At 47.1% G+C, this 20,070-nt stretch overlaps 1 protein-coding gene across 1 annotated transcript in view; it reads right to left on the reverse strand.

Moving 5' to 3' along the window:
* LOC135374086 (uncharacterized) overlaps positions 1-5,505 on the reverse strand; it is a 44,776-nt gene extending 39,271 nt beyond the window's left edge. Inside the window, exons 1-2 of the mRNA XM_064607084.1 lie at positions 5,427-5,505; positions 146-290 (exon numbers count right to left, since the gene is read on the reverse strand). Coding sequence (XP_064463154.1) covers positions 146-290; positions 5,427-5,469 — 188 coding nt within the window. The 5' untranslated portion in view covers positions 5,470-5,505. The remainder of the gene's footprint in view (positions 1-145; positions 291-5,426) is intronic.
* Between the last annotated feature and the right edge of the window lie 14,565 nt (positions 5,506-20,070).

Genomic DNA, 20,070 nt, shown 5'->3' on the forward strand with positions numbered 1-20,070 from the left:
TGTGACGCAAGGTCGTAGAAATATCAGATTTCCATTACAAAGGCCGTTTCTACAGATGTGGATTGGGGGGGGGGGGGGTGAAGAGGTGCTTTTTTTCTGATGGCACCGCCGTGCAACCACTTCGTGCACGCGAAAAACCACTCACCAACAGAGTAATCTTATATTCCCAGTTGGCTCAATTGGATCATTTGGTTTTCGGGGAAGGCCGCCATGTTCCTTTTCAAATCTTTTGTAGCAGTCAATGTTAGCCTCGGATATCGTTGTGGAGTCGCACGTTTCTGCAAAAGGGCCTGCAAACGAAGGATATGATATGCGGACACACATAATGCAAATCACACGTCATTTGAATTCTGCATGCAGTTCTTAAACATGAACTTCACCACATAGCACGCTCCTAGCTAACCATCATCGCGAACGACCTTTTCGCCCCTGATAGTAAACAAGAGGCGGAGCGTATTTTGATCCCATTGATGCGTACTATAAGCTCAGAATAGGGTCCGCCTCCCGTTTTCAACAAATCACGATTCAGAACGTTGTCATCCGAGATGGTTAGCTAGGACGATGCTGTCCCAGGCAATACACCAACATTGGCCGATTATGGGATCAATATGGGCTGCCAGGTTGGCCAATACTGGTCCCAGGTGAGCATGGAAAGTGCAAACAGGCTCCCTATTGAACCAATATTGGCTGCCTATATCGGCAAACCCCTATTTACCACATTGCGCCATCTGTGATAACGTCAACGATGAGCCCGGGTAACGGTAGTAATATTGGTGTCATTTTTTTATTTTTCTGTAGATTGCCCAGCCAATATGGGTTCGACATTATGTGCTGCCTAGGGTGGTGTAGTTCATTCTAATAGTGTAGAGTTACCAGTGGTAATGCAATAATACTCTATAACACTAGAAAGTTCACTGTATCTCGATTTCTATCGATGAGGATGCATCATACAGGTTTTTTTTTTAATGTACGTCATTTTTTCAAAATTATTATGGGGACTAACCAGATACCTTTTTTTTTCTGACAGGCGGACGTCCTATTTGAGAGCCTGTTGGGTTCTAACAGATTGTGGAGGACGGGATAAATAGAGCAGACACAAGATGCCATGCATGAACAAATGAAGCCGCGAGTTGTTTTATGAACGCGAAACTCGGAACTGTTTCTTACACCGCTTGCCGAACCGTCAGCACTCGTGTACAGTTTGAGAGCTCCTGGAGGGAGAAGGAGAAAGGGAAAGACGGGGGAAGATATACGGCCAGGGATTCTGTGTTCGTCGCTGAAGATAAAGAAAAAGAACAAGATAAGATATCGATCGACGGGAAAATGTACTGGCGTCATGGTTTCGTCTTCCTCAGTTGCTTGACCTGGTTGATTCTTGTGGTTGCAGGCCTAGGTGCTTGTGTCGTCGTTGTTTGTAGCCCGCCTTGTCTAATTTTTTGTCTAAGTCGTATAAAGAAAATAAGGTGGCGTAGACTGCTGTGTCCCTACAGTAGTCCCCTTCCAGTGAGGGAAGGAGCGAAAGGTTATCAACAGGTCCCCCAAGGTCGCCATTTTCCCATGTATTTGTTCCTATCCCGATGCGTGCAATGCCGGAGGCCGCCCTTAGATACCCCATTGTTACCAGACGTTGGCTTGCGTTTGATTGTAGCGCGCTAAAGATCTAGTTGGAGCACAATCCAAGCCAGGCCAAGTCACCGAAGGAGAAATGGACGACTGCGCCTGAGGCGCCTGGTACGACAGGTACGCTTTGTGATGCACGCAGCCGTGCACTAGATCCTTCCGATCGCTCAACACGTTTAAAAACGGGACCAAAAAGTGAAACACGACACAGAAAGTTCTTATACGCGTTTTATTTGGACATATAAGGACTAGATTCATTCGCAGAAACAACAAAAACATTTTGCCGCTAAACTTAGCGCGCTGAAGTGATCCGGAACGGCAACGGTGGGGTATCTAGTAGCGGCCTTCTTCGTTGCACGCTTTTCCGAGGTGAGTTTGGGGGACCTGGTTATCTAGACCAGGCGCTGTGGCCATCGTGCTCGTCTGCGGGGACCGATCATGTATGAACGTTGTATCGCCAACTGTACTGTATCTGTCGGCTGCGTAGGAGAGCCTTTAAGAACAGCATATGATTTTTTACTTGAAAGCCGGTGCCGCTCGCGTGTTTAGTGTTAACTTCCTGTCACCCGGTGACGGTTGTCGTGAAGCGCTTAGGGCCACGCGTTAGAATGCGTTACAGGCCATCGTTGAGGGAATGCAGTGCTCTCCTTTCCGCGTCGTGGTGGAGGTACACACGTGAGCAAACTTTTCGGGCGGGTCCCGCGCTATGTCAGAGCTTCGCAAGTAAGCTATTCCTCCGCCTTCTCTTGCTAAAAGTGGGCGGCAGTTAAATGGTCAGGGTGCATGCCCACAACCACGTCGCAGATTCAATAAATTGTGTTGCTTGCTCTCATTTCCACGGCAAGCGACTGTCACATAGTCTGTGCTAAGCAAAACCGCTAAAGAGTCGTTCTCTGCCAGATCCCCCGCGTATAGCCGTTACCCTTGGGAGAGAAGTGTGAACGACGAAAACTAGTTCGTGTGCTAGTTAGCTTCTTGTTGGAAATTCTGTTCGGCTTTTGTCTTTGTGGACCATTCCAGGATCCGTTTTCTGTGTGTGCCTGTGTTTGTTACACAAATGAATCTGCCTTCATAATAATCGTAGCACAGCAATGGCGGGCATCGGGGCCAGAGCCATTTCCGACAACAAAAAGGGAGGGAGAAATGGCAGTTGAGGTTGTTAGCGTTTTCCATAGCCCAGACAGAACACTATCTCCTTCGAACGTTCGAAATAGATCCCAAAGTATATGTACTGAAATGTATATCAGATAGACATCTCTGGGAGCTACGTGAATGGACGCCCTTAATTGCAGATCCTGCGGATGTACCGTAACGGGCGTTCGAAGAATTGTCCAGATATGGTCCCTGACGGGATGTTGCAGCGAGCATGGTAAGGTTTGTCGCGTCGTGAGTTTGGCTTTCGCTGAACCAGCTAAATGTCTCAAATCGAACGCAGTAAGAAACACAGACGTTATCGTTAGAGTGAGTTAATACACCAAGCAGTTCTTCAGTCCAGTGTTGCTGGTATACACAATCGCATTAAAATTAAACACCTCACCGTTTAGCTTGACTCACAGGCAAACGGTACCCTAGAATTGGTGGAAGTTCGCGAGACAATCAATATACAGAGTATGTTTTATTTTGGAAAGGTATGCCACTGGCTTCCTAAGTTCATGGTTCTGAGACCTCTTTTTGCTTTTAAAGCTTCACGCGCAATGTCCCTAACAGAAATACTAGGCAGAAACAAAGAGGACCAGGTGAGAAAGAAAGATGCAGTGGCAGAAGCTGAACCAAAAAGGCATAAAAAACTCAGTAGGAGTCTGTCTACTTACGCAACAGGTCAATAAACAGTATCAATAATAATGAGAAAATACAGGGCACGAAAATAGCACGAACGCAAGTAAACCCGTACAACTTCTCCAGGATCTCCGTGTATCTTCCTGTGAGGGAAACGACGGATATTTGTGGGAACTCCAAACCATGGCCACTCGGAGATGAGGTGGATGTTTGTCGGAAAAATGTCAGTCCTCCACGGAGATCCAAATGGCCGGGAAAGGATATCCCCAGAAGCACAGCAGGAAGTTTTCTTCCGTTTGGGAGGGAGACCAGCGCCACATTTTGGGTGATGAAGGTTTATTTAACTGAGGATTACACAGATTACACATGATGACTGCGGACCAATACCGGAGCGCGGACACCGATTTGCTAGTGTTCGTGACAGGAAGTCTCTTTTGACGCTTATGACACTGCGGCTGGCTGTGTCGCTTGTTGATGTCAGTTGCGCTGGCGCTGACAAGGTCAGTGCGAATTCCCGTCATACGACCAATTTCGAATACTTGGATTAACCGGGAAGGGGTCACGTGACACTCGCATTCCACGGACGATCGAGAGATCTCTGGTGTGCCTGCTATCAACAGTTGGCGCTGTAAAAGTCACAAAGGCGAACAGGTACATGACAGGCCCGATCCTCGAAGCGTTCGCAAGACGCAATGACAAATGTCCGGATAAAAGCCTCAGCTAGAGCAAATAGGAGAGGCTCAGATTGTTCATAGAAGAGCGTACGTGTTCGTTTTGTGAAAGTTTCGAGTTGACGACAGCCATTGCAACAAACAAAAGCGAAGGCGAGCGGTCACAGCACGGCATCGTAAAGCATGTGTGTCTGTGATGGAAGACTAGATGCGTGTCTTACTGGATTGTGCAACTGTCCCTGTACCGAGGGCCTTAGAACAGAAACTCTAGGATTACCAAACGACGAAGAGATCCAGGTTGCCAGATGGGAGTCTGGTGGGACAGTGAAGCTCGTGGCGCCGATAAGCGGCCTCGTCTACGTCTCTTAGGAATTAGAATGGATGAATATGACACTCTCGACTATGGCAGAAAGCTCCAGGGGGAAGTTATACCCACGTTTCAGTATGTTACAACTCAAGCGGGAATGGTAGCACGCTTGATTTGTAAACATAAACGGATAAAGGTTTCCTAAGCTTTTGGTTTGAGACATTCAGGAGGTCTGCAAGCACAGCCTGAAATTATTCAGTAACTTAGTTCTAAATTCTGTCAAACGTTGAGAATGTGTTGAATGTAGATTGTACAATCAACGTAAATATTTGCTACTTATTGATTCACTAGAAACAGTTGAAACAACGTTGATCCAGTGTTATAATTATACATTCAACTTTGCTAAACATTAGGCAACGTAGATTCTACCTTCAGCCAACACTTGGTGGGCAAGGAGACGTATACTTTGAAGTGAAAGAAGACGAAATAACAATGGAGATGAGGACTCAATGAACGTCCACTGTGGGCTTATTGGGGCTTTCTTCAAGACGATCTGCAAATCTTACTCCGGAGGTAACGACGATCGGGCGCACGAATTGATGCCAAAACCGCCTAGCGCCCCCGCCCGATGAAATTCACGAACCTAGCCTAGTCTTACCCACTAACGCTTTGATACCTTTAACAGGGTGGTAGCTTCAACATCCATTAGGCTTAGCAAGGCTGTCTCAAGTGAATCATATGGTGCTACACAGACGTACATGAAACGGTTCTATACTAACGATCTACTAGGATTCACTTTGCCCGGGTACACTTGGTACACGCTAAGAATTCACACAACACAGGGTTTCTGCACAGTAGCGCCAGTTGGTACATGGAATGCAGACTTAATCATCAGGAAGTAAACGCGTTATTTTCATCTCATGAGGGGGCAAACTCACACAGGAGGAACCCTTCTATGTAAGAGGAACATTTCGCGACTGCAGATGTAGGTGAAGATGCAACACCAGTACATTAAAAAATTATGGACATTGAAAAGCTTTCATAGAACTCACCGAAGAAGCAAAGCGATACGAGAGCGAGGATGACTTGCTTCATTTTAAAAGAACTGCCTTTGTCGAGCGCCACGTAACAGGTGTACTGTACTGCTCAGTCAGCGTATGCAATGTTCCACACGCGCTCGTGCCGACAATCATAATAATAATGATAATGATGATTGGATTTCTATGGCACATGCGCAACTAAGACTATAGTGTGCCAACTATTTAGTGTTATTCATAGGCATTTTATTCACAATGCACCACAATCATAATATCTGCTACGGAATTTTGCAGAGGAAAAGTTGCACGATCTGAAACAACGCCTTCGGAAAACACCGTACAGTGTGGTGGTGGTGGTGGTGGTGTTAGCGCTTCACCGTACAGTGTCCTATCCCTTCAAACAGTATCCTAACCTCCCATATCCTATGAGATACGTGGTTTTGTGAGGTGCACCTGTCGTTCCATACCTCGCTTCAAGTACATGGCTTCGTTGTTTGTGGAGGACACTTCCCTCAACACGACGTCTCCATCCGAGCATGCTCTATACGGCCTCCGAGCTCGCCGCTGTAAAAGTGTAACACGGCAAAGACAGTGCGCGCTTGTGAAAGTTTGTGAGAGTCGTGCGCGCTTACGACAGGACTGAGAGATCAGGTAGGATTTTCCTTCCAAGTTTTTCGAAGAAGGCCAGAGAAACACTTCTGGGTCCCCTTCTCATCTGATGTGAGCTCATGGCCCATCTCCACCTGTGCCGATGGGGCAAGAAGGACAATAACTCGCTTGTGACGTTTCGTATGCCGGTGACCTTCTCGTTGCAAACATGGGCGAACCTACATAATAGAAGCCGTCACAGAGAAGTCTTAATTTGAGACACATTTGAATAGGGTGACTAGACGTCTCTTTTCTTGTAAAAATTATTTTTGTTCTATTTCTTCCTGATCCCGACTGTGTTCTTTCTGGCATGGCGACGAGGAAAAATGGGCTGGCCTATCCCTTAAGGAAAAGAAAAAAAATGTCGTTCAATACACTTTCTATGAAAAAGGCCCATGCAGGATATAGACGAGGAGTGGAGCTCGTATTGACTCCATTTAGACGGCAATTTTTCGTTTCTTTTTCTTCCGTTTAGCTATTTGGTGCAGGTTGGCTATAGACGAAGAAAGTAGGAAGTCACTGAAAGGTTACACAGCTGCGGGGCCAGCTGGCAGCTTCGGTGTTCCGGCCTCAGAAAACCAATTTCCATCGTGATTGTCTGTAGACGTCCATATGTTCAATAGAAGGGCTATACACCATTTGTCTTTTGGGAGTTTATATGCAAAGGATGAAGCATGAAAATGTAATGTTAAAACTTTTAATTTTTAACTTTAAAAAGCATTAAAAGCATTAAGCTTTAAAAGCTTGTAATACTCAATTTTTGGCAAATTCTGTCATCCCAAGCCATCTTCACTTGGACTGTGTATGATGGCAATTGATATTCTGAGGCTGGAACACATAGAAGGGTCAAATACATGCAAAGCCTCAAGTGCCTAAGAAATTCAGGATGAAAGAAGGAAGTCACTGAGTAGGATGGCAAGCTGTAGGATTCGAACACACATTTTCTGGATTACCAGTCAGTGCATTCGTTTCTTTTTGCTGCGCAGGAGCCTTTATGCAACAATCTCGTATTATTTATTTTTGATTGGATGATTCTCTATGTGGCTGATTCCAGGCACAAAACAGGGGGGGGGGGCTTCCGAGGGGGAGTTCGCGAATCATGCCACTCGAAGTTCGAACAATGTGTTGGGAGCAATCTTCTTGCACTTGGAAAACAGTCACAATCGATATGAGCACAAGGAGATTCAACGTTTACCCGCCGAAAGAACTGCCCTCTTTCAGGCATGCGTACAGAAGAAGAAACGACTGGAGCTGTTCAATGACGTTAGTCCGTCGGTGCATACACTGATACGATATACGTTGATCCCGTCCCCGCACACACACATCCACTGAGACAATTCTTCCCTCATAGTCCAAAGAGTGCCCGCGAACAAATCGTCGAAACCGCGGTGAAAACAAAATTGACGTGACGCCAATCCTATTCTCAAAAATCTCCAGCCTCTGGGCGGCTGCTAAAATGCGTTTCTTGAAGTAGAACCAGTACTGCTTCCTGTGTTGGTGCAAGCCTTTTACATTAAACGTCACTATTTTTGTGACCAAGAGTCAAGGGGAGGCGGGGTTCCTCAGGACGCTTGGTGACCTGTCTGAGCTTCCGTTTGTGATGGGACTTCTTGGAGACGACGGTTTTCCATCCATTTTTCTGCGAAAGCGCAGCTGACTCCTGTGACCCACTCGACGAGTAGGCGCGTTTGGTTAGGACAACATCGTCTTCATCAGACGCCGCCGACATATCTGGCACCTCGTCAACTATTCCGTCATCATCAATTGCCAGACAAGTGTGAAAGTCATCACTGTCATTACCGACCTGGTCTCCCAGAGGCACCGTTGGGAGTCCCCTAGTGCTTCAGAAGAGGCATCGCTGCCAATGGCTTCCTCTTCCTTGGGCAATGGCCAATCTCTTCCTTCCTTCCTTCTTTCAGAGGTCGCAGAGGCGACTTCTTTTGATGCACGTTCGATCCCTGACGCTTCGTCTTGCTCAAGGCCCTGCGAAGTTATATCACTATAGGAACATCTTCCACTGGCTCGGCGTGGTCGTTGGCGACACTGGCACATGTAGTCACACGACAGCGGGTAGTCCAGTGATCAGCTCCGCATTTCCGGCAGCGTTCCTCGCAAGAGCTCGGTAGCCATAGCCACCGCATCGGTGACACCTCGGTGTCGCGTATTTGGAAGCAAAGTGTTCTTCTTGGCTGCAAGGACGGCAAAGCTTCCGCATGCCTGAGTACAGGCGCATCGCGTGGAACCCGCGAGCGGGGATGAAATTTGGGACCTCCTTGCTGACCTCCAGCAGCACCTTGCGAGTGCCCGTTTCTACGGAGGGACATTCTTTGTACTTCTTCCTATGCGACTTTATAACTGTTCCATACTTGGAAAGAGTAAATGTATGTTTATATGCGTCAACAAACAAAACAATCACTCAAGCCATTCAACAAACGCTGTGAGAATGCAAACCAAAGAACCTATGAACTGAGTGGACGCACTCGCCTAAAATGTGCACCACTACACAGAGTTACACAACTACATGGAACACAACTACACAACTACGTGGAAAGATAATCCATATACAAAGGCAGTAATGTAGACAAAAGAAGTGCACAGAAAACTAATTACCACAGTTTGGGTCCTACCCAACGAAAACATGACCACGGCGCTGTGTGGTGGCGGGATCACAGCTTACCCTCAATGTTACCGTTGGCAAGAACAAACAGCTCGTAGTGGCTCCTCCAGGGGCGGCGAAAGGAGTCTCTGCTGAGCGTCCGAAGTTCTACCTGTTGACGAGACTTCAGGGTAATGCGGGCTGTCATCACCAAGCTCACGAGGCTCGCGGGCTGGGCACCGTACACGCACTGTGTTCGCGCACACCACAGATGGTAGCACAGCTCGGTTACCAAGACGATGAATGCGGTCAGCTTCCGCTTCGGCACCGGAAGCGGATGAAGAAAACGAACCGCGTGGAAGCAAACGCCGGGGAGCCCACAGAGTGCAGCCATTCTTCGCCACAGGGCTGCTGCGTTGACGGAATCGTAAAACACATAGCGATGGGTTTCTACGGCGCCGCATATGGCACACGTATCCGTCCGGGACAATCCTAAGCGGCGAAACCTCTTTCTCACAGGCAGCACCTCGTGCGAAAGAATCTACAGAACGTCCACCTTTGCGGACTCGATCAGGGGTAAGGACACATAACGCCGATTCGCCTGTGCTTGGGTGCTCTGTACCAGGAAGCTGACCTCCCAATTGGTCTCGTAGAGCTGCCGCGCATACCAGGTGGTGAAGACCGTGCCCGGTAGCTGTGAGCGGAGGCGAACCGCAAATTTCTTCACAACCTTGTAGAAGGTCATGAGCCTCTCGATGTGAGGCGGAGTGTGGTCATATAAGCCTCCGAAATCCCGGATAGACGTGCGGAGGTAGAAGATCGCGAGGTCGTATGACATGTGGGTGTCATCCCGCAGGATAGCAAAAAGAGAGGCAAGAGCCAGCGCGACACAGAAGAGCCGCACATCCGGGAATCGCCAGCCACCCATCTCCGTCGGCCACACCATGAGCACAGTTTGCACACGTTCTGGAAGACCGTTCCAAAAGTATTGGAAGAGCATGCTGTTGACCCTTCGCGCAGTCGGCATTGCGGGCTAGAATGCAGTGCCGAAATACCAGACGCGGGAGCAAAGGTGGCGCGGTACGACCTCAGCCTGCTCCTGAAACCCTAAGACGGCTGAAGACAGTGACTGGAAATAAATGGAAAGAATTGTATTGTCATCAAGCAGTAGAGCTACCTATGGAGGTAGGCTCCTTTACACAAACAGGAACACTAGAAGCGAACTATGCTGAAAGGCAGGATAAGAACGCTTCTAAGGGAGATTGCTCTTTGTACGGGCCATACCATGCAAACAATCAATGATTTACGGGGGAGTCACAACAGAGGACAGTACAGGTCTAAGAAACTGGCTATAGAACAGAACGTGCCACTCACCCTGGTCATTGCGGAAGATCCGAGTGGAGCAAAGCCAGCGACGGGAGCACTCGACTGGGCCGAGCACTGCGTGTTCCCTGGTGACCGGCGCCCGTATTCCAGTGCGAACTGCATGAAACAGACCTAAACTCCGTCGGGGCCACCGAAGGCTAACCGGCACCGGGGTATCAGAATTTGGAAATTTATTTCCGCAATCAGACATGCCAAATGTTTCAGATCCCTTGCCGCAACCGGCAACGGTTCCATGTACCTTACAATGGCTCGTTCGACTCTTGGGAGATCAAAAACATCCGCCAAAGGAGCAGCGGAATCTGACACTGAAGGAAGCAGTGCTCCGGCAACTCCGAGGCGCCACAAGACGTAGAGTGATCCGTGCGACAGATATGGAAGAGGTGTAAACGTTCACTGAGCGGCAGAACACCATGAGCCAGCTTCTACTGGAGACTCTCCCGACGAGCGTCCGTAAGGATCACCCACGGCACCAGGTAGGGAGGAAACCAGCAGCACCTGCATGAGTGCGGCGTAGAAATCCCTGGCTTCCCAAAGAGAGACGTCAGCGTTCGGGGACATCTCGCATACACCTGTGACGGCAGCTATGCAAGCTGTAAAAAGGGGGAAGCAACTTCTGCTCTCGGACGGCTGTCAATGATATCGGTGAACGGTGACGGCATGACCGAGGAAATAGTGCACCACAGTCCACGCTGGATCAACAGAACTGTGAAGTGCCTCAAAGAAAGCACGGGTCTCCAGCGCCAGGCATCGCTCCGTGATAACCGCACACCAAAACCACCCCGATCACCCGTGAAATACAGCTGTGACCTCCTGTCCCATTCAACTGAACCAGCCCACAGGAAACGGAATGCGTTGCGAGTTACGGCGGCTCGAATGACTGCAGGTGGCAGACATACAGCGGCGAGGAACCACCGACGGCTGTAGCGCCATGAGGTCAGTAAGCGGGCACGGATAGTGAGGGGCAGGTCTACCGACTTGAGTTCACGGACAATAGTGGAGGAACGTTTAAGCACTGTAGGCCACTTTACACGAGATACCCCACTAACATCGAAGACAACACCGAGGAACTAGAGTTTTTGAGGGTACGCAATAGGTGGCAACGCGGGAGGGTTGCGCATTAATGTAGAGGGTATCGCTCTTAGATCGGTTCAGTTGTGTGCCAGACAGTTCGCTGCAGCTTTCAGTAAACGTTTATGGAAAGAGTAAACAAAGGCCTAAAGCCAGAACACAAAGACATTACACAGATACCAAAACCCTCATGGGAAAAGTAAACAGCATATGGTTAATCGCCGCAAATCCGCACTTCCAGCCAATAATCCTGGCGGTTACCATGGTACAGGGACCTTCCCAATGAAGACTACTGAGGGATGCTCGAATGATTTCTGTGGTGGGTAGTCCTCTTGGACAACCCAAATCCCAGAGCAAGAGGGTTATGACGCCCCCTCCCTCTCCTGTGCGACCGTCCCCTCTGACATTTATCGACATTTATCTTAGAGACCCCTTCGCACGAAGGAGCTTTAGCTGATATGTTAACTGATATCTTAGCTGATATTTTAGCTGATATTTTAACTGATATCTTAGCTGATATTTAGCTGCTTTTTAATTGATATCCTAGCTGATATTTAGCTGATGTTTTATCTGATATTTTAGCTAATGCCTCATCAATCACCCTTAGCTGATAACGCTCCCCTATGTTTAGCTGATTTTTTACTGCCTCATTTCGTAGCGGTATCAGGCGGGCAATGTCAGAACTACTGCAGGGGGATCGTGCGTCCTGGACCGACCTCAAAGAGAACTGTGTCGACATTTATCTTAGAGCCCCCTTCGCACGCAGGAGTCTTAGCTGATATTTTAGCTGTTAATGTTTAGCTATGTTACCCTATATATAGCTGATTTTTTACTGCCTGATGCACTTCGTAGTCGTATCAGGCGGGAGACTCTTTTCGGCTGTAGTTCGAGTCACACGGGCTCCGCCTCTATGCGAACGTCATATGTCACGTGAGAAGGTCGCTTTTGCCCACGCGCTGGCCTCTGGGAATTCTTCTAGCTGCGGAGAGATGGGGTATGTGGACATGTGCTCGTAGCTCTATAAGGTAAATGCGTTTTACGCGTGGGACTGCATAGCTGCTGGATGGACATGAGATGAGTTTCTGTAAAACCGACAGTGGTTCCCTTCACTGAGTGCATTCAGGTGGTTATTCCTCCCGAGCGAAACTGGGAAGTGACTGAAGTTTCACCGCGTCCCCATGCCAGAGCCGTAATACACGGCACTGGCGCTGCCCCTACCACAATAGGGACGCCGATTTGCGCCGATTTGTAGGGATAGGGACGCCGATTTGTTCACAGCATTCCCTCATTGTAAATCCGTTCGTAACAAAATCCACCTGCATCGTCGAGCACCATTCACCAGTGACTAAACCACACATCCGCACCCCATCAGAGGCAGACAGAACCCCACTGAAGCTACGCTCTTCCACTGACGGCCAACGCAATTGCCAGGAGCAGAATTAGTGTGTCCACACTCGTCAGTGTCCAAGAGAGAAGTGAATCCTTGCGCCTCCTCCAGGCCGTTCTCATTGGTCGTGACGTCATCCTATTGTCTCAGGGCTACACCATTTTTTTGTCACAAATGCTCCTCTAGACAAGGTCAACCTGAAACAATAGTCTCGCGGTATGACGTCATCATGCAGGTGCGAAGCTCAAGGACGCCTACGCTCTAGACAGGGGACCTGTTATTTATTGAATCACTATCCCAAGATTATTTCTTTTATTCTACTATAATGATTGCATAGGGAACTATTGCAGAAAAACACCGTACATGAGAGGAGATTGTAGGAATTAAGCATTTCATTCCCAAAGTCATACTGTACAGGAAAAATAGAATAGTGGTTCAGCAAGACATGTCCATCCCATCCGAGAGCCAGGCAGCGAACTGAATAATGATGCTTTGTTCCTCCTGAATAAAGTCACACACCTGCCCCCCTCGCGGTTACTCTCTGAACTAAATGAATCGCAAAAGTATTAAGAATAGCACTATTTCCATTCAGGGCAGCACTATCGACATCGTCAAGAATGTTTGTTTTCAAAAAGGAAACACTACATGTAGAAGGAAAGCATGTCATAACAGGCCCAGGCATGTCAGCGCATGTTTCTCAGACAACATGGTGGAAAAAAGCGAAAAGAAACACTTGAACAAAGAAGAAAACCAGCATCAAACTATTTCTAAGCACACGCACTCCTCTTATTCAAAAACAGTGCTCATCATAAATCCGTCCAGGGCAATACACACGATTTTTCTATTGCTTCACTTTTTTCCAGTAACGGTCAACGCATTGCTACGGACTGCGTGACGTCATCACATCCTGTCTGAAGAAGACAGCGACAAAGACTCCTATTAATTATTGAATCGCAAGAGTATTTCCTTTGTCCGATTCCTAATGACGTCCACTTTTGCAATAAAATTCAACAAAAAAACGCACCATGCATATTAGCGATTTTCACCTCCAAAGGCTCATCATGGTCATTAGAATCGCATCACCAGTAAACTAGCACTGCTCCTTCAAAATAATAAGTGAGACCACTCAACATCATCACCAGGCTCATGTAATACATGACCCTTTTCATGCTCGTACATTCGTTGTCTGAGGCTACACCTGCGGGCAAAAAGGCGCGAACGCCGGGGGGCAAAGTTCTATTCGCGCTCGACGGAGGACTAGAGAGAACGCCTTTACGGGTACATGATGGCATTCCTTTACTATATTAATAATTATTGCATTGCAGTTTAGAAAAGCTACTACAAAGCTATAATTTTAGGAGCCTATTAAAATTCTACTTTCTGTGGAAACTATGATTGCCCTATTACTTGGATCGCCATTAATGAAGCGTTCCATTTTTTTCTCTCTTCCAATTTCAGCCTTGTCATGCAGTGAAGCAGACTCACATCCAAAATAATTTATACTGAGGGTGCCGTGCTTCAGGAATTCCTATCCTGCGCTCAGATGCAAGCGTTTCTGCACGAATACCTATAACAGCGTACTTCTTCAACATACCGAGGTCCTAACAACATCTAACAAAGAAGCAGAGAAACTCACTTCTCAGCTGTGCCATGCGACTTTCTTCTGCGCAAGAGCAGTGATTTGAGGAAAGAGCAGCAAAAATTGTGTGCACTTGTGCTTGACTTCAAAAAACTGAAGCATATGTTAATAAACTAAGAAAAAGACACCCATTTCTGGTATCAGATAATTCTTACATAATGCTACATGCACAGCCGCATTGTCCCAAAGCTACATACACAGCCGCATTGTCGCAAAGAAAGCACAGAACAAGTTACTGGTTTTCTTCTTTGTTCAAGTGTTTCTTTTCGTTTTTCCCCGTTGTTGTCTGACAAACATGTGCTGACATGCCTGGGCCTGTTCTGACATGCTTTCCTTCTACATGTATTTTTTTTCTTTTTGAAAATAAACATTCTTGACGATGTCGATAGTGCTGACCTGAATGGGTATACAGTCAACCCTCGATTTATGAACACCCTCGGTTCCCGGAAAAATCGTTCATAAATCGAAAATTCCAAGTCAGTTGTATCGGCTGACGAAACAGTATTTGTGACTTGGGATTGTGTTTATAATGCAATACATGTATATTGTGTAATTTTGCTTTCGACCATGCCTTCTGCTATACACTTGGTCGTCCCTAATGCGTCCCTGGAAAACCCCTTTGTTGTTCGGATTTCCAGGGGTCAGAAACCGAGGATGCAATACCTTTTCATTTTTTTGATTGCGTGTTAGCGCCGCGAAGCAACTGTGGATATAAGCGGCGTACAGATGTGGACAGATGGAGAGAGGACAGCAGGAAGGAGTGGGGGACATGTGGGGTTAGTAAGCGTTCTGGGCCGACTTCAGGGGGAACTGTGCCGACATTCGTCTGGAAAGTCTTCGAAAAACCCTGGGAAAACCTCAGACAGCACAGCCGGCGGTAGGATTCGAGCCCACCACCTCCCAGTCTGCAGCACGACCTGGGTTACCGCCAATGAGCGGACGCCTTAGCCGACTCGGCCATGCTGCTGGTGTGCAATACCTGGAAAAAGATTGGTCCGTTCCGGCATCATTCATAAGACACGCAATAATCCCGTTGAACATTTGTGTTTACCTCGGAACCATATCCGTTCATACATTGAAGGCAAAAACGCTGGGCAACTCCTAGTTGGTTCCCAGAGATTCCATTCATTATTCGGATATCGAGGTTCATAAAACGAGCAAAAAATGCATGTAAAAAGTTTGGTTCCTCGTGCTCCTGTTCATAAAACGAGGGAATTCATAAATCGAAGGTTCATAAATCGAGGGTTGACTGTATTGCTATTCTTAATAATTTTGCAATTCATTTAGTTCAGAGAGTAACCGCGAGGGGGACAGGTGTGTGACTTTATGCAGGTGGAACAAAGTGTCATTATTCAGTTAGCAGCCTGGCTCTCGGACGGGATGGACATGTCTTGCTGAACCTTTTTTTTTTCCTGTACAGTAAGACCTTGGGAATGGAATGCTTAATTCCTACAATCTCCTCTCATGTGTGGTGTTTTTCTGCAATAGTTCCCTATGCAATCATTATAGTAGAATAAAGGAAATAATCTTGGGATAGTGATTCAATAAATAACAGGTCCCCTGTCTAGAGCGTAGGTGTCCTTGAGCCACGCCCCTGGATGATGACGTCATACCGCGAGACTATTGTTTCAGGAATCCCTTGTCGAGAGGGGCATTAGTGGAAAAAAACAGTGTAGCCCTGAGACAATAGGATGACATCACGACCAATGACAACGGCCTGCAGGGGGCGCAAGGATTTACTCTTGGACACTGACGGGTGTGGGCACGCTAATTCTGCTCCTGGCAATTGCGTTGGCCGTCAGTGGAAGAGCGTAGCTGCGGTGGGGTTCTGTCTGCCCCTGATGGGGTGCGGATGTGTGGTTCGTCACTGGTGAATGGTGTTCGACGATGCAGGTGGATTTTGTGACGAACGGATTTACAATGAGGGAATGCTGTGAACGTGAAAAATGATGGTGAGTGTCTTTTTACTCTGTTCAAGTGTCTCTGTGTTTGTTTTCCTCTGTTGCCAAGCGTCGTACGATTTGTCCTGACATGCCCCCACATGCATTCTTTCCTTTGTTGGCGCTTTGTATTTTTTCTTTTTTTGACAAGGAACATTCTTGTCTTAACGATGTCGATAGTGCTGCCCTGAATTGGAATAGCGCTATTCTTAATAATTTTATGGTTAAATTAGTTCAGAAATCAACCTATTTTTTCCTAAGGACCTAACGGACATCACGTTCCACGTGACCTTCCGACGCCACTCGCTCAAACGTCGCCTACCTACGCACTGCTGATGAAGGCCCAATAAGGCCGAAACAGCTGTCCAATGCTGGTGTGGCGTCGTTTGGGACTTATAAACATATCTTCAACGTGCAGCCAAGGAGCCTATGCTTTTTTTTTCACTCTACGTCACTCAGTCCACGCTAAGTGTGAACAGATTTTTTAAAAATATATCAATCACTTTTTGCGAGATGAAATCAATTGTAATATAGGATATGCTGAAGGGCACTCCCTAGGGGGGCATTAACAAACTCCTAAGGCAATGACCTAATTAACTTTCAATAATTAACTTTTTAATTATAAAAGCTACGAAGTTGCTCCAACGAGAACATCTGATCTATTCGGTCACCAGATACCAAAACCGTTTTCGGAACAAAAATCCATTCGGTAGATCGTCCGCAAAAAAATTCGTGAAGGAACGCCATTTTTTTCTTTATTTTGTTTATTGCGCATCTTCAAAGAAGCGGCTGTGTATATACACACACACATATATATATATATATATTCAACAATCACCGATCGGATGTTACCAAGAAACCTAATCTTCCAGTCTCACGCCATTTCAAACAACCAGAACATTCAATCAACGAAGCCTCAGTTTTTATTCTCCAGTCGAACTTTACCTCGGACCGCTCCCGGGAACAACGGGAATCTTACCTAATTTACAAATTCCGATCGGCCATTAACGAGGACCCTGGCATGCTGTCAACAATAAGAAGTCTAACAACCTAGATAAGACCCTGTTGCCTTTTCTCGTTTCAGCCAGATCAAAATCCCCACTGACCCACAAGGACGATGACCCCACTCCTGGACCTGACACAAAAACGCTCTGGAATTTCCCCAATTGACAACCGCCAGGTGGCGGGAATTTCCCCCAACCGACCACGTCATTCTCAAGCCCCTTATCAGCCTCGTGGCCACATTTAGCTCTTTTGTCCCGAAGAAGGCGGAGCTTCCGCCGTAACGTAGACATCCTCCCTAACTTTTATGATTTTTAAGTTTTAATAAACCCCTTTTTTGTTACTTCCCCTACTTTCGTCTTCTGTCTCCCATTTATTTCAACTATAATTACGTAGCCGTCCGATCCAACTCCAACTTTTCAAGATATATATATATATATAGATAGGGGAGAAAAGACACCAGAGACTTAAGTAGGGAGTAGGGGAAGTTATTTATTAAGCTGGCAGTTAAACTAAGGGTCTGGGGAAGTCTACGTTTCGGCGGAAGCTCCGCCTTCTTCGGGACCGAAGAAGGCGGAGCTTCCGCCGAAACGTAGACTTCCCCAGACCCTTAGTTTAACTGCCAGCTTAATAAATAACTTCCCCTACTCCCTACTTCAGTCTCTGGTGTCTTTTCTCCCCTATCTATATTCAACATCCTGGTCGTTCGAACCTAAATTTTGTAGCGTATATATATATATATATATATAGATACTCATGGAATGATGCGGCAGCACCAGAGGACACGTGTTTCGCCGTGTTTGCGGCTCATCGGCCCTGGGTAGCTGCGCATCGTTCCGAATTGGCAAACCAGGGGTCACTCAGCGAACGATATACACCTGGGAGGGTGACTGAGCACTCCTCAATGCCACAGTGCAAGCCAGTGAATTGTAACGCAGGAAAAAAAGCCATTAAAGAAACAAATAAATGATACTAGACGTGTTTGAAATTCAAACTTACAGATTAATATGGCTTCTATGGCTGCACGCAGAGAAACAGATACTCATGGAACGATGCGGCAGCACCAGAGGACACGTGCATTATATATATATATATGCCTGCATTATATATATATATATATATATTTATACATATATATATATATATATATATATATATATATACGCATGGCAACGTTTGCATTACAAATATATAATATACGTGCAGTCAAAGAGCTCCAGCTATTGTTTTCCCTAGTATACTCCTCTGACTTTGCACTGGGCTTTCAGTGGTGGGTTTGCTCACCCTGACGGGAGGAATCACGTGTTACGTAACCTTCGGAAGTCATCCGCTCAAACGCTGCCTGCCTGCGTGCTGCTGATGAGGCCGAAGAAGGCCGAAACAGCTCTCCGGTACTGCCATGACGACATTTGAGTTACAAACACATGCTATACGTGCGGCCAAAGAGCTCCCGCTATTTTTCTCTTGCATACTTCTCTGACTTTGCAGTGGGCTTTCAGTTGCGAGTTAGCTCACCCTGGCGGGAGGCATCACGTGTTACGTAACCTACCGGCGCCATCCGCTCAAACGCTGCCTGCCTGCGTACTGTGCATGAGGCCCAAGAAGGCCGAAACAGCTGTCCAGTACTGCCATGGCGACATTTCAGTTACAAACATATGGTATACGTGCGGCTAAAGAGCTCCGGCTATTTTTCCGTAGTATACTTCTCTGACTTTGCATTAGGCTTTCAGTGGTTCGTTAGCCCAACCTGACGGGAGGAATCAGGTGTTACGTAACCTTCTGACACCATCCGTTCAAACGCTGCCTGCCTGCGTACTGCTGATGAGGCCCAAGAAGGTCGAAACAGCTGTCCAGTACTGGCATGGCGACGTTTGAGTTACAAATATATGTCATACGTGCGGTCAAGGAGCTCCGGCTATTTTTTCTCTAGTATACTTAACTGACGTTGCACTGGGCTTTCAGTGGTGAGTTAGCTCACCATGACGGGGGGTATCACGTGTTACGTAACCTTCTGACGCCATCCGCTCAAACGCTGCCTGCCTGCGTACTGCTGATGAGGCCCAAGAAGGCCGAAACAGCTGTCCAGTACTGGCATGGCGACGTTTGAGTTACAAACATATGCTATACGTGCGGCCAGAGAGCTCCGGCTATTTTTTCTCTAGTATACTTAACTGGCGTTGCACTGGGGTTTCAGTAGAGAGTTAGCTCACCCTGACGGGGGGAATCACGTGTTACGTAACCTTCTGACGCCATCCGCTCAAACGCTGCCTGCCTGCGTACTGCTGATGAGGCCCAAGAACGCCGAAACAGCTGTCCAGTACTGGCATGGCGACGTTTGAGTTACAAACATATGCTATACGTGCGGCCAAAGAGCTCCGGCTATTTTTTCTCTAGTATACTTAACTGGCCTGGCACTGGGATTTCAGTGGTGAGTTAGCTCACCCTGACGGGAGGAATCACGTGTTACGTAGCCTTTTGACGCCGTCCGCTCAAACGCTGCCTGCCTCGTAGCGTCCTTCAGCAAGACGGGCGTACCACCCGTTCTTCGTCTTTGGGGCGATGCGGTGTTTCTTTTCCTTTAATTGTATGCTACATGGATAAATGAGATCTCTAAAAATCAGAAGAAAACCGAACAGAGAAGTAATATCAGTGGTGGATATTAATTCGGATAATGCCTTATTATTACACGGTCTCCCCGTTGGTGTTATCACAGAAATATTGGCGATGTTGGCGCAAAATGGGCTTGGCAATATGGACAGCTCATATTGGTCCAATATGGAGCCTTGCTGCACTCCCCATATTGGTCCAATATGGACAAGCTTGGCAGCCCATATGGGTCCAATATTGGACCAATATTGGCTTGCTGCTTGGGTAACCTTGCAAACAATATCCCGTGTTTTGTTTACATGTCAAACGCTTTCAACAGTACACAACGGTACGCCTCGCCAAGCATATATGCTTCAATAAGCATAGTGTCTCAGAAAAGCAGCCAC

Source organism: Ornithodoros turicata, unplaced genomic scaffold (assembly GCF_037126465.1).
Source record: "Ornithodoros turicata isolate Travis unplaced genomic scaffold, ASM3712646v1 Chromosome42, whole genome shotgun sequence".
Lineage (NCBI taxonomy): Eukaryota > Metazoa > Arthropoda > Arachnida > Ixodida > Argasidae > Ornithodoros > Ornithodoros turicata.